Raw genomic sequence first — 15,914 nt, forward strand, 5'->3', positions numbered from 1 at the left:
CCTGTTCACTCCTAGGTCACCCCTATTCACTTCTATGTCAACTCCCCATGTTCACCTCTCTGTCACCTATGTTCACCTCCAGGTCACCCCTGTTCACTCCTAGGTCACCCCTGTTCACTCCTATGTCAACTCCCCATGTTCACCTCTCTGTCACCCATGTTCACTCCTAGGTCACCCCTGTTCACTCCTAGGTCACCCCTGTTCACTCCTAGGTCAACTCCCCATGTTCACCTCTCTGTCACCCATGTTCACTCCTAGGTCACCCCTGTTCACTCCTAAGTCACCCCTGTTCACTCCTAGGTCACCCCTGTTCACTCCTAAGTCACCCCTGTTCACTCCTATGTCAACTCCCCATGTTCACCTCTCTGTCACCTATGTTCACCTCCAGGTCACCCCTGTTCACTCCTCATGTTCACCTCTCTGTCACCCATGTTCACTCCTAGGTCACCCCTGTTCACTCCTAGGTCACCCCTGTTCACTCCTATGTCAACTCCCCATGTTCACCTCTCTGTCACCCATGTTCACTCCTAGGTCACCCCTGTTCACTCCTAAGTCACCCCTGTTCACTCCTAGGTCAACCCTGTTCACTCCTATGTCAACCCCCCATGTTCACCTCTCTGTCACCCATGTTCACTCCTAGGTCACCCCTGTTCACTCCTAGGTCACCCCTGTTCACTCCTATGTCAACTCCCCATGTTCACCTCTCTGTCACCCATGTTCACTCCTAGGTCACCCCTGTTCACTCCTAAGTCACCCCTGTTCACTCCTAGGTCAACCCTGTTCACTCCTATGTCAACCCCCCATGTTCACCTCTCTGTCACCCATGTTGACTCCTAGGTCACCCCTGTTCACTCCTAGGTCACCCCTGTTCACTCCTATGTCAACTCCCCATGTTCACCTCTCTGTCACCCATGTTCACTCCTAGGTCACCCCTGTTCACTCCTAAGTCACCCCTGTTCACTCCTAGGTCAACCCTGTTCACTCCTATGTTAACCCCCATGTTCACCTCTCTGTCACCCATGTTCACTCCTAGGTCACCCCTGTTCACTCCTAGGTCACCCCTGTTCACTTCTATGTCAACTCCCCATGTTCACCTCTCTGTCACCCATGTTCACTCCTAGGTCACCCCTGTTCACTCCTAGGTCACCCCTGTTCACTCCTATGTCAACTCCCCATGTTCACCTCTCTGTCACTTATGTTCACCTCCAAGTCACCCCTGTTCACTCCTAGGTCACCCCTGTTCACTCCTATGTCAACTCCCCATGTTCACCTCTCTGTCACCCATGTTCACTCCTAGGTCACCCCTGTTCACTCTGGGTTTCTCCTTCTCTGGCAAGACGGAAACAGCCCTTGCCTTCTCTGACACACACTTCTCCTTAATCCCTCTTCACCCCTGCCACTCAGGTTGAACCTCTATTCACCACTGTTCACCCATGTTCACCTCCTAGGTCACCCCTGTTCACTCCTAGGTCACCCCTGTTCACTCCTATGTCAACTCCCCATGTTCACCTCTCTGTCACCTATGTTCACCTCCAAGTCACCCCTGTTCACTCCTAGGTCATCCCTGTTCACTCCTATGTCAACTCCCCATGTTCACCTCTCTGTCACCCATGTTCACTCCTAGGTCACCCCTGTTCACTCCTAGGTCACCCTTGTTCATTCCTATGTCACCCCCCAAGCTCACACCCCTTGTTCCTCCCCTGTTCACCCTAGGTCACTTCTTGCCGCTTTCCCCCTCAGTCACCTATGGGCACACCCATGTCACCCCTTGTTCATCCTTGGTTCACCCTTGGTTCATCCCTCCTTCAGCCTCATTCAGCCTCATTCACCTCTATGACACACTCATCCAATGGCCTATACAAGAGAGAGTAAAATTCAAATTCCGATTTTCCCACCGCGTTCATTCAAATATTTCCTCTTGCCCACACCGCTTTTTCTCTCACCTACCACCTCCCACCAAGGCTATATTTAGCCACCAAATTCAGCGTCGGTCCTTTATCTCACCTCCCAATTCCGACCAGTGCTATATTTAGCATCTGGCTAAACTCAGCGTGGATCCTTGGGATCAGCTCATCCACCTCATCCACCGCATCTTGCAGCCCACTCATGCTATTTTTGGCTTACTTTTCTAAATTTGGATCTCTTGGTTGTGTATTTGTGGCTGTCCCCCCCCTCCAACGAAACCATACGCAGCCTCCCCTCCAGCGCTTTCTCCTGCAGCTCTCCCTCCATAGCGAATTCTCCTGCAGCCTGCAGCCCCTTCCATCAAGATCGCAGCCCCCTCTCCCTCCCTCAGATTCTCCTGCAGCCTCCCCTCCAGCGCTTTCTCCTGCAGCTCTCCCTCCATAGCGAATTCTCCTGCAGCCTGCAGCCCCTTCCATCAAGATCGCAGCCCCTCTCCCTCCCTCAGCGATTTCTCCTACAGCCCCCCTCCACCAGCGATCGCAGCCCTCCCTCCATCAACGAATTTCCAGGCAGCTTCCTCCATCAACGAAATCTGCAGCGCATCCTCTCGGCAGCCCTTGGCCTTGGATCACAACCCCATCCCAGCAGCCCCTCCTTTTGCACGCAGCTCTCCCTGCTTCACCATCTTACCTTGGATCGCATCTCCACCTCCTGGCAGCCCCTCTTCTAGTGAATTGTGCCAGCTTCTTGCTCCCTGCCCACCTCCACACCCTGCGCCATCTCCCCTACACTGCTGGGCTGGGCCACGCCCCACTCCCTCTCTCCTGCCAGCTTCCTACTCCCTGCCCACCTCCACATCCTCTGCCATCTCCACTCTGCGCCACCCTGGGCCAACTCCAACCCACTACGCCACCTCTCTCCTTATACTTTGCGCCACCTCTCCATTGTGACCTATCTTTTCCAGCTCCATCTCTCTCCTCTTGCGTTCTCCTCGACTCCATCACCTTGCAGATACTCTGGTTGCTAATTCCCTTCTCAGCAGACCTCGTCATCAGCTCCCCTCCTCACTATCACCTCGCCAGCTTCCTCGGAACTCGTCATCGACTCCCCTTCTCGTTATCACCTGGCCAACTTCCTTCTTGCCTCGTCATCAGCGCCCCTTCCTTTCCTGCTTCCTTTCTAGCCTCCGTGCTTCTCCACCAGCTCCCCTTCTCATCGCCTTCAACTCCCCCTTCCTTTCCTGCTTCCTTTCTAGCCTCCGTGCTTCTCCATCAGCTCCCCTTCTCATCGCCTTCAGCTCCCCCTTCCTTTCCTGCTTCCTTTCTAGCCTCCGTGCTTCTCCATCAGCTCCCCTTCTCATCGCCTTCAGCTCCCCCTTTCTTTCCTGCTTTCTTTCTAGCCTCCGTGCTTCTCCATCAGCTTCCCTTCTCATCGCCATCAGCTCCCCCTCTTGTCACCACCTGCCCCACTATCTCGTTATCTCTCAGCGGGCTTGCCAACACCTTGACAACAGCTCCCCTACCTCGTCATCAGCTCCCCTTCCCTTCCTGCTTCCTTTCTTGCCTTGTCATCACTCACCTTCCTGCTTCGTCATCAGCTTCCTTTCTTGCTTCGTCATTAGCTTTTACTTCACCTCTTGTTCTTCTTCATGCTCGAGAAGAAGTCCAAGTATAAGCCACGGTTGCCCAGAGATAAGCTCTTCATCCCTTTCTATACCGCCATGAGGTCTCAGGCAGCCTCTGCAGTGCACATGACCTCACCCATGCCTACAGCCTCAGCAGGGCCGACTACATCAGCTAGGCCGACTTCATCAGCAGAGCTACTTTCATCAGCAAGGCCAACTTCATCGGTAGGGCCGACTTCATTAGTAGGACCGACTTCATCAGTGATGCATTCCCATCTTGGTCCGGACATCACTATCATCTCGGATGGAGAGCCACCGCAATCAAGATAGCAGCGGGGGGTTCTTTTCCACTCTCAGAGCTCCAGTGCCTCTTCTTCCGACCATGGGGGCTCAGATTACACCCCCTCTGCACGGAGACCACATTCAGAAGGGTCGGGTGGGCCAACGGAGATACAGAGCCCTTCGATAACCACCCCTCCCCTCTCCCACGTTCGGGTTATGTTTAAACCTCTTCTTGATCCGAACCTCAAACTATCCTCGGTATTGACATCTTTCGAGATCCAGACCCTGGGTCTAACTGAGTTCGACAAGGTCATCTTCCCTCCTGTGGATGTGGAACTGTGTACAGGATTCATCAGATCTTATGACTGTGTCACAGACACTTTTGAGTTCATGGGTTCTAGGCAGCTTCTCACACCCAATTTGGTCTCACAATACATGGGGCTCCCTGCTCTCCCTATTCAGCCTCCTTCCGACGATTCACCACATCTCCTTTCATTCCTTTCACAGTGCAAACCCAACAGGAGGGGATATGATTGCAAAAAGGTTTTGGAAGGTGGAAGCAGAGAAGCAGTGATCACACGCTACTTCTTCACTCGCTTCTATTCAGCACCCAGGCATTACTACATCACGAAAGGTATCCGTCCTGCTCTCAATGCTCTCTTCACCATCACTCAGTATGATTTTGCATCCCTCTTTTATTCAACATTCCGGGCCACTGTTCGAAATCGCACACGCCGAAGCACACACACCTGTACTTGTGGACCTCACCTCACCTACCTCTTGCACCAGTGGCGGGCTGCAACGCCTGCACTTTTTCCTCCACCTTCACATACTTCATCTTCTCCTCACCGCCCACCCTCCGCTCCTATGATCCCCCACTTACCCTCCGCTCCTATGATCCCCCACTTGAGATCAGCTCCACTGGCCCTTCGTGCGGCCCCAGCATCCTCGGCCTCTGCTGCATCAGTCTCTGTCCTCTCTTCCTCTCCAGTCCCCATTCCCACTCTTGCTCCACCCACATCTGCAGCACAGGTTTCTGAGCCATCCCCTCTTGGGCCAGCCTCTGGAGCTTTGTCATGAGTTGCTCATGCAGGAGTCGCCTCTCCATCCATCCCCTTCGAGGCAGATTTTGATTTCCCTGATGATGTTCTTCCGGTCACTCCCCTGCCCTCCTCAGGTCTCACCCACCATGGCACGACATTACCACTTACCTCACCCGCAGTCATGACCATTTCCCCTCCGATCATCTCATCAAGGTCAGTAGGGTGCAAAGATATGCACATTAACCCCCCAACTCAGGGGGATCCCTCGACAGAAGTTACGGCAGCAGGCACCTCTGCCTTGGAATCTCTTGATGGAGAGGCATCAGAGCGACACAGGTTATTGAACTTGAATCTTACTTTGGGAGCCACTGGTGATGCGGAGACACCACCCCGGGTGTCTCGACGATTGACCCCTGAACCAAGTCTGGAGGCTGTTGAACAGGACTTACTGGAAACTCGACCTGGCGAGGTTATTTTTACTGGGGGTAAGATACCTTTTCAAGCGAATTGTCCTCCACTTCCTCAAAATGATATGTTGGATACCTACTTCGCAACCTCCTCAGGAGATCTATTCACCCATGAGGCCCAAATAGAGGAACAGAGCCAGGAACACAAACGGCTGCTGTATGCATTAAAGCGGAAGCGGTCTCCTGTTTGCATGGGGGAGGAGGACCTGGACCAAATCTTCACACTTCCCTTGCAAGAGACAATCGCCTCCAACAAGAAGGTATCCCAAGCTCCAAGCTGTTACCTAGACATCGACACACTGGCTCCAGTGGCAGCTCTCGAGGACCCAGAGCAAGAGGGGATGAAAGCAGCCTTCGAGGAATATGGCGAACTTATTGACATGGCTGACCGAATGACCTATCGGGACAGGTATGCATGGGTTAAAAGATCCCTTCATATGGCTCAGCGCATTATAGATGACAGCTTCATTCAGATGGGTGCCTCCCTCTTTAATACTACAGGTCAGGTTTGCAAGCTTCTGTCCCAGAAGCAACACCTCCGCTTGGAACATGAGAAGCAGGTAGCCAGCATGCATAAAAAATGGGATACAACATTGCAGGTGAAAGAAGCGGAGTGGGGAGCAACTCTACAGGCAAGGGAGGCTGCGTGGAAAACTCCAGGACGAGTTTCAGCAATGTCTTGCAGCGAAGGAGGCAGAGTGGACAGCCAGCAAGAAAGTTTTGGAGGACAATCATTCAGCCCAACAGGCTGAGATCCAGAGGGAGCTTGCAGCCCTACAGGACAGATACACCTCACTGACTTTCTTATTTGTAATTTATACTTAACTTTCTCTCACACAGATCCTCAGTCATTCACCGGGACGGTGAATGATAGTGGCGGGGGATCTGTTGTACTCAAAGTTTATGGCGACCCACCAAGAGTCACACCTGGGTCACGTCATGGTCACCTCAGCAACATGCCAAGTTGTTAGACCTTGGTCATACCTAGTCGCAGCGTGTTCACATATGTTCACACTCTGGTCACATGGAACAGACTTGGACATGACTTGGACATGACATGGACATGACTTGGACATGACTTGACCTAGACATGACTTGGGTATGACGGAAGCAATACATGACCGAAGAGTGCCAAACCTCAACCTCGACTCACCATGGTCAAAGTCGATCAGAGGGAAGTACTGGCGCAATGGTACACGGGATACACCTGTTGGTGCACATGGGAAGCAGTCCAACAGTTAAGAGGTATAGGTGGTACACCAACCCTCGCAACCAACTAGTGTCAGGAGCGCATGGAATAGACAAGAGAACACATGGAGCACGGGATTCACTGACCCAGAACAGGCTGGAGTGTTGCAGAAGCCATCAAGGACAGAGCGGCCCACAAACGGTGGAATGGCTAAGGATGGCTAAGGGTGCAAGAAGACATCCAATAGGAAGAAGGAGAGGAGATTGGCAGCGGGGGGTGGAGCAGAGGAGGAGAAGGTGAAGAGGGGGAAAGGGAAAGGGGGAGGGACATTCTAGCAGGGGCGAGAGGCGTGAGTGAAGGAGTGAGAGGCTAGAGTCAAGAGCTCGCCTTGTGTGTATCTTCTAGGGGTGTACCCGTCATCTTGCTTTGTAATGAGTTATGCTACTCTCCGTCTCTGCTCGCTACTCTAAAATCTCTTTCCGTTGTGTTCTTTCCCCCCTCCTCTCCCTTCACCTGGTACAACGGACCTGTGTCATGTGCTTGAAGTTCTTGCAGTTCATATCGAGGGTTGGCTTTGGTGATGTTGTTCCGCTTTGGTCTTCTTCTTGCTCACATCACTTCAGCACTTGTACCGCTTCCACATAGTTGACACCATCGACAAGCACTCGCCTACATAACATCCGTCACCTACATACCATCCGTGACACTTATGGCATGTCTTACTCGCTTCTCGCATCAGTGGCCCTAGGCCTCTGGTAATACTTCCGGAAGTGTTATGAAACCCCCCCCCCCCCTCAGACACACTTGTCTTTGAAGTCCATTTCCTCTGAAATCCCCCTTTTCTCAGGTACTCATGCTGAGCCCCTGCCTGCACAAACCCACTAGGTCTGCCTCTGACATCCTCGTAGTTCAGGGCTACTGCAATAGATTCATCTAATGTAGTCACATATTTAGCCCGAACTTCCATTTTAATCTTGTCGTTCAGTCCATAGATATAGTCTTTTAACTGAACCGACATAGGGAGAGGGTCTGTTATCTTCATAACACATTCCCTAAATTTGTTAGTGTACTCTGCCACCGACAAATTTCTCTGGCGAAGGTTTCTATAAGCATCCCAAGCTCGGGACTCTTCGTCAGGTGGAAGAAAGTGTTTCTTAAATTCAGCCTTAAACCCTTCCCAGGTGGTAGGGGCAACTTGATCTCTCTGTTGCTTTATCCACCATCTATCTGCTGCCTCAGTAAACAGGTGAGTGGTCTCGCGGATTTTCTTTAAATCAGATCTGATTTCACAAATGGCGAAGGCTTCCCACTTGTGTAACCAAACCTCGATCACTTCAGAACTGCGCTCGGTCATCCGACCAGCGTACTTCACCGGTCTATAGTTGGCAATATTAGGTACCTTGACCTTCACACGTTCTGATGAGTGTATACTGGGCTCTGGCTCTGTTGGAGCTTTGCCCTTTTCATTTCTAGATGGTCTAGCCGACAAGGCTTGCACCATCTCTCTAATTTCATTTTGACCAGCGTTCACTTGAAGCTGCTGGTTCATGATCTGTTGTAAAGCATCTTCTAATACAGAAATCCTACCCACCAGAGTAGGTGTTGTGTGATGGGACATTTCTTGCGTAGATCGCGCTCTAGATTCACCAGGATTCACCCTGGAATCTTGTCCCTCTGCCTCCATTGTTTCAAAAGGGAAAATAGTTTTTTTTTTTTTTCACTTCAAATTCCCCTTTGCTGTACAGGAATAAATCGACTACAAACTCTGATGTACAGGAACAATAGACTGCAAATCGAAAATTGAGAATTTGTATAGAAGAAATAAAATGCCCCCTGGAATCTGCACGTAGCGCAGATATCCCGCTTTCCTTCGAAGCAGTCGTCTGCTCCTCAATGTAGATGTTGCTGCGCTGACGACTCCTCCCGTCACTTGTCTTCCGTCTGGCTTATGGGAATCCTGCTCTCTGTTTCAGAATGATACGCTACCAAATGATACGTTCCCTCTCTTGTCTATCTGGTTTGTTTGTTTTTTTTCGTCGATCAAACAAAGTGTGTCCCTGTTATAGCAGGGAAGAGTCCAGCGTATAGCAATTCAGGTACTATAGAATCTGAGAATCCTAAGGCTTTCGCACTCGCAGGTTGGAAGTGGATTATATTTGTGTTTTTGCAAAGCTGACAAAAGGATTGCGCGTTGTCCAGACTAAAGGCATGCTCTTTCGAAACAAGTTTTCCAAATGACACGATCTCTTTTCTGTTCTCACTGTTCCATCGAATTACATTCTGTACAAATATTTTCAAGCGGGTGTTCCGAAATGAATCGGCCTGGTCTCTGTTCCCCCTTCCCAAAATCTGGACACGCCGTGTCTTTTGATGTTTGGGATTTCATTCCAATCGGCTACAGATCAGTCGTAAAAGTCGATCTCTTCCCTAGCCGTTTGCAGGTACGCACGCTCGAGTTCACCTGCAGACTCGTTAAACACCAGTCCGTCCCAGCCGTCGAGGAGTTTCACAGCCAGCTATTTGCTTCTTGATACGTGACTCGTATGAGTCCCCTCGTGTAGCCTGAAGCTCTCTGTATTTTGTCAATCACGGGCTGATTCTGTAGCAGGAGCGTCGGGTTCCCAGTAACTTGCAGACAAACGCATCGCCCCTTTTTTTCTGTTTTCTTCCTGTCGCTTTGATACCAATTGTTAAACACACTAACTAATCTCTCAGCCTTTTTGTCGATTCACGGACGAGATTCACAGGCGTAGGCATCATGTTTTTCCTCCCAGCCTCTTCATGGATTGCATGAACCGAAGATACGTAACTTTTTTTAATCCTTCATGCCTATCCACAAGCCCACAACTCCCTAGATGGTTCCCTCTGCCACATGTCATCATTCTAGACCTTTAACTTGGTACACCATTTACCCCTCTCTTGGGGCACAATTAAAACATTTGCCCCTTGGCATTATTACACATTTAGGTGCACCTAGGCCTTAGCACTCAGAACCACCTAGTCGATGCCAATACACCCTCACCTAGGACCTTGGCAGTTACTTCCCTTGACCATTTTATTTACGCACATTAAATATTACAAAAGTCGGTCATCTAAGAGAAAATGCCCACCGATCTTTCCGAGGTCATGCTATCTCGGCTAGAGCATAACAAACCTTATGAGTGACTATCATGAGATTGAAACTGCACGATGTTGTGTTCTAAGAGGATGAGTTTGGGTATGTTCCTGGATTCATCTAGATACATATTATCTTGGTATATGTACAGCCAAGTTTAAGTTTGAGCATCTGCATCGGGAATAATTGAATGAGATCAACTAGTGAGAGCCCCACCACTGGCAAATCGATGGAGTAATTAATTTCTTTGTCTAGACTGTTTTTACTACAAGTCCTCAATGTGGCTTCTGGTCTTGAGCATCCTTGACCTTGTAGCTTGTGGACTTGAAGTCAGTTATTGTTAGTCATAGCTGTTGCAGTTATACTTAAACAGAGATCGGCAATGCCAGGGTGTATAACTGTTCACAAAGCCATGTCTATGCCATGTATGATGAGTCAATGTTTGGTTGTTCGACATCACAAAGAGATGTGGTGCTTAAAGAATCTTACTGAGTTAACATGCTACTAGCTTCCAGCTGCCTTTTGTTGACTGCAGGTTCTTTCAATTTGGTACCATGTTCACAATTAACAACCAAGCCATTCTTCTTGCTGTGACAAATAAGCATTGCTGCCTATATAACCCGTTTGCCAGTATCACATTACAGGTATTGGTGTCTTAAGGATGCTTTTTCACAATGAGATATATGAAAGTTATGTTGGCGCCTGTGGTAATGCAGGCCTCGGCCTTGGCGTTATGTGAGGTGGAGAAAAGCTCATGAGAGGTTTCTACCAACAGGCAAAGAGAAGAAAGGTGTATTTTGTCTCTCTTTATCCTTAAATGAATGTTGTTTACTCCTGTGGCTGGCTTAAAAGATGCGTTTGATAAAATTTTGTTTCCTTATTAAAACCTATCTTGACGGTGTAGTATAAGCACATGATTTGGGGAGTTAACTTATATTGTAGGTTTAGTTTGTATGCTTGTTTTTTTGCATGGGGGTGGGGGACATTGTTTGGTGACCCATATATATTTCACACCTTCCGATTCTGAGTTTAAAGCTTTCCGCTTCTGCAATGACACATTGTTCTCACACTGTTCTTTTTGCTAGCCATGTTGTTGTGTTGGAATCTTTACCAAAACTGTCCATTGATAGACAGTTTTGATTAATAGAATTACTTTTGTATATTTTTGGCAAATTTTTGTGCTTAAATTTCTGATAATATTGGGCCTCCGATTACTGGAGGCCTTGGGAACATTATCCATTTGCTGGAGAAGGATTGCAATTGCAGCTTCAAGAATGCTACGATTGTATTTACAGGGTCTGAGACAAAACGAGATGTATTTTTAAAAACTCCTATGCTAAGTTGACAGGTATGCCCGTTGCTCAAGCGACAATTGCTGACCTTTTTAACCCGCTTAAAGTCTGTAATTGCTAAGCATGCATTGTGAGGACTTTGTGGTAGAACATTAAGACTTTAGCTAAAGCTCCCCTATTGATTGGTGGTATTATCTTTGAAAGAATTATTCTACATGGTTTTGTACATTCCATTAGATAAGGCCTTGTAGTTGTTGTTAGAGCAAAGGCACAATTTTGTTTTAACTCCTTCAAGAATGGTCAATTGCCAAGGGATGAAATGGGGTCTCATTTTGTTCATTTCATTTTCTTCTAGAATACACTGGCTCACTTGTGTCCCTATGAGACTTGATGGAGCAGGCGCTATTGATAGAGGTCTCTATCCAACCCACTTAGCTATACATTTTTCTGCAACAACAGACTCTATGTAATAAGATTACAGCATTGCTCTATGGAATTGAGGACTTTGCATGGCATTCAGTAATGCTGGGCAGGAATCTGTGTTTATAAAAAAAAAACTAAATTGGGGGGGAAAAAGGAAAATGGACTCTATTAAGTATGACCAAAATACATGAAGTCAGGATAAATCTTGTGAAAACCCTGAAATAGAACAAGTGGACGTGAATTGAGGCTGGCGTAGCCGAATCTAGAGAAAGCCGCTCTCTCATGAAAGCCACTTATGGTCCTAGTCTGTTTGTGAATATCCATGTACCTGCTCCAAGTGGCTAGCACAAGAAATGATTGGGAGGCAAAGGTCTAAGTCCCACCTCCAAAACCGTGTGGTGAGACTGCCAATGATCTCTCAAGCAGAGGCTAGGGGGAGGATATGATGTCGGTGCAAGGAGGGTGGCACTGTATCTATACTGATAAGCTGGGCATCCCGTAGCAATGAGGAAGGTAGGTTTGGGAGATGCTCCCTCGTAATAGGCCGCTGAGCCCTACTGTGTAAGCTAGGCCACAGATCCTCAAGTGATATAGAGGGGCTGAAAGGCATCTCGAATATATAGGATCTACTCCAAAGGTGTGTCTCCAGGTGTTGAAGTGGAATCCACCATGTTGGAAGAGCCAAAAGAACATGGAAATTTACCTCTTTTGGATGGGAGCTCCAAAGTCTCTCCAAGACTGGGTGTGTAGGAGCAAAGTGACACCAAAGGACTCGGAATGTGTTCTACGCATGGGTGTATACTCCGTAATCTCTAGATTTGGCCTTGCTTGGCATTCTTGGCTGTGTAGTGTCTTGTAAGGAGTTGTTGCATCAGTCCACTCCCACGTCCCAAGGAAGGTGTGCGAGGGGGTATCCACCATAAAGTTGAAGATGCTATAGATGACCCATGAAGAGGGAGGGTGAGGGTCTGTCTACCATCTACCATGGCTAAAACCGATGCCATTTCCCAAGTAGGTATCCCTCACAAACGTGTTTGGGCAGCGCATGCATCTTTGGAGATTAACAACGATATATGTGAACCAGGCTTCCATAATTCAAATGTCCAAAGCACTCATGCAACAAGTGAGTATGTGAAAGCACAATATCCTCTACTGCAAGTGTTGCAGTGTCCTGCACAATTAATGACAATTGCGATTTCAAGCAAGAGGGATGTTACGAGAATTGGATTTATCCCAGTAATTTAATCCTTTAGAGCGAGATCTAGCATTTTTGTCGCGTGGCTCATGCATGTGTGCTTGTTGTTCGTAGTGATGCATGTGTGCTCCTACATGGTTGGATATACGACTACGGCTGTATGAGTGTGTAGCATTGTGTGCATTACTTACGCGATGACGGCATGTGTGCACCATCTGTGCAATTTTATGTATGTGTGGCATGAGGTCCACCATCTGATGGCATGTGTCACATTTGTGTACCACCGAGTGTTGCAAGAAACTTTTTTAGAATTTTATAGGCGTTTCGAAACGCCTAGAAACGCTTATAAATATGTATTTTATATAAAATATATACATATATTACATAAATATAGTGCACACATACCTCAGATACACACATAGACAGTGGGCACTCTGAAAATTCAAGAGACAACATGCTAACAGCCAGGAGCCTACAACCTACAGGTGACAAATCACAAGCCTACAACCTACAGGTGACAAGTCACTACCCTACAGCCTACATAAGTAGTAAGTACAGCCTCCAAATTTAACCCATTTAAAGTTTAAACTTTGAAGAAGCATTGTGAAAGATGGACCATGGTCCATGCCACATGGATCAGATTTATTATTTCATTGCTCGAGACTCAAGTGTCAATCATCGTCAATCGATACAAAAGATAACAAAATGTAATACATGTAACATGTCTGATGTCATAATGTCGGATGATAAACTGATAACTGTATACATAATCCATCATCCATGAAACCATGGTCCAAGCCTCGAAGGCCTACAGACAGTATGCTACAAGCTAGCTATACAGGTAACAGCCTACTCTCTGCTATCTACTCTCTAGAGCTAGGGAAGCCTAGGGCCCTAGCTCCTTTCCAAGATTTACTGAATCCTCACTGTACTCTGAAGATAATCCGCATCCTCTGGAGAGGAAGAGGAAGTATCACCCTCGAACAATCTGTGGCTCACAATTGATTTGAGTTCTGCCAATGCTTCCTCCTCTTGCTGTGCCTCATCTCTGCCTCGACGTCCTCGGGATGAGGATGCCGGAACATATACATGTGATCCTCCCCATGAGGCTCATGCTTGACGCTAATAACTGCGAATCTGAGGAGGAGCCTGTGATTATCACGAGGTCATGGCAGGTGTCTCTATATCCTCTGTAGTAGCTGCAACTAGTACTCGTGGTGCACGAGTACTCAGCCTTTGAGCGTGTTTGACGGTGGAATCGAAGTGTATCCTGTCGGAGGAAGTCGTAGACATCGTTGTTCTCTCGACTTTGCTAGATGATAGACATATTGACAGGTTTCAGTGTTATCTTGTCGGGACGAACTTGCTTCGGACTTTACTCAAGGCTCAAGGCTACCAGTACCATCTGCAAACCTGTATGTCTCAAGCAGATGTATGCTGGCATTTACATACACCAATGTGTTCAGCTGCTGCACGCTCAATCTAATATAATTTATAAAGGACAGAGAAGTCAATTGAAGGCTGAAGCTATTTTGAAAAAAATAAGTTATAACTTACAATCTACTGACTTGAGAACGAACTTGTTTCTCTTCCTGGCGTTTATGTCTGCACATATACTCCATATCCTCTCAGTTGGACTTAATGTGCAATCTTGTGAGAGGATGCAAATAGCTAGGGTCTACAATGAGGGATTTAGAATCCCAAATTCCTCCCACTAAGTAAGAGCCAAGACCCTAGCAATTGCACGAGACACACGACCCATGTCATTGCGGAACTCCACTATATCCTCTTCAATTCTATTGCAATTTGCATATAAAAATAAGTAGATAAATCACCATATAAACTTTAAAGCAATTAGAATGAGGAGGTTGCTGCTCCAAGTGCCTGGCTGCTGCTGCTGCCGCGGCCCTTCCTGCCATCTCCTCCTTCCCGCAACCATCCCCTGTCTCCTCCTCCGCCATTGCCTCCCCTTCTTCCCTGTCTCCTCCGCCGTCTCCTTCTCCCGCCTCCTCCTCTACCTTCTCCGCCCCCTCTCCCCCTCTCCTCCCGCCTCCCCTCTCTGCCTCCTCCACTCCCCCTCCTCTCCTCCCCTTTCCGCTGCCCCTCCTGTATCCCCTCTCCGCCTCCCCCGCTGCCCCTCCCGTTGCCCATGCCGCCTCCTCCCGCTGCCCCTCGCCTCTTGCTCTGCCTTCTCCACCTCCTTCCCGCGCCCCCTCTCCGCCTCCTCAGCATCCTCCTCCCTGCCATCTCCGCCTCCTCCTCCCCGCCATTCCCTGCCTCATCTTTGCCTCCCTCCTTGCCTTCTCCCTCCTTTCTCCCACCACCCCCCCCCCCCGGCATTTCTCTGCCTCCCCTCTTCGCCTCCTTCTTTGGCCACCTTCCAGGTGGCTTCCGGCTTTTTTCCTTTTCCTTCTTAGAAGCGGGGGTTTTCTTGTTTGGAGAAAGGCAGCACCGTCAAATCCCTCAGCCGTTAAGGTCCTCCTTTCTTCAGCGAACAAGCAACAGGTACAGCAAGCAGTTCAGTCCCTCCAGGACAAGGCGATCGTGGGCAGAATTGTGGGCCTGACACCCACAAGGCGACAGGTGCGAGAGTGGATCAAGGCGAGCTTGGCACTACAGGGTGACCACAATCAAGAGGTCACCATCTATGGAAGAGGTGTCTTTCTCATCTAGCTGAGCTCCCCCGATACTGCCTCGACTCTTGTGGAGCAGAGCCCCATCCTCCTTAGCCTGCATTTGGTGTACCTCTTCCCTTGGTACCATGGTGGAGGACATGGACACGACACACCATGTTCCCCGTTTTTTGGTTACGCTCCACTTCCCAAGGCTCCCAAAGGAGTACAGTCATTCTCCCCTCCATTGGTCAAGCATTTGGCACTATACTGGAGTCTCTGCTAGATTCGGCCACATTAATGGTAGCAGATGACGGGGTCCCCAGGATTAGACTAGTGGTTGAGAGCCTAGAGTCCCTCCTCGAGTTGATCCTCCTAGAGACCCTAGAAGGGGGTACACTTCCCCAACGAGTGGAGATATCTGGGTTACCAGGCCAATGTCTTCGTTATAGACAAATCGGTCACCTAGCCAGAGATTGCCACCGCAGTCAAGGCCGAGCTCCTGCCCCTGCCCCCCTCCCCTGCAGAGCAGGTAGAGTCAGTAGGCAAGAGCCCAGGCCCCCCCCCCCGATAGGAGCAACAGGAGTCTCAAACCCCCTTGGTGGCCCCTTCAGAAGGGGACTGGACCCAGGTTAAAAAGAAAAAGAAACCAAGCAAACAGGCTCGAAAGCGCCGCAGACAGAGGGCTAGACGGAGAGAGAGAGAGAGAGAGAGAGAGAGACAGAGTTTTTCGAGAAGCACCTGAGGAGAAGTAGCAACAGCAGGAG

The 15,914-nt window shown here is 48.9% G+C and overlaps 1 protein-coding gene across 1 annotated transcript in view; it reads left to right on the forward strand.

Annotated features, from left to right (window-relative positions):
* LOC147898946 (uncharacterized) overlaps window positions 1-15,914 on the forward strand; it is a 66,861-nt gene that overhangs the window by 40,324 nt on the left and 10,623 nt on the right. Inside the window, exon 3 of the mRNA XM_087378464.1 lies at window positions 10,342-10,415. Within this exon, the coding sequence (XP_087234590.1) occupies window positions 10,342-10,415 (74 nt within the window). The remainder of the gene's footprint in view (window positions 1-10,341; window positions 10,416-15,914) is intronic.

The sequence above is a fragment of the Dipteris shenzhenensis genome, chromosome 8, assembly GCF_047967505.1.
Source record: "Dipteris shenzhenensis isolate YYH24624 ecotype China chromosome 8, Dip_SZ_1.0, whole genome shotgun sequence".
Lineage (NCBI taxonomy): Eukaryota > Viridiplantae > Streptophyta > Polypodiopsida > Gleicheniales > Dipteridaceae > Dipteris > Dipteris shenzhenensis.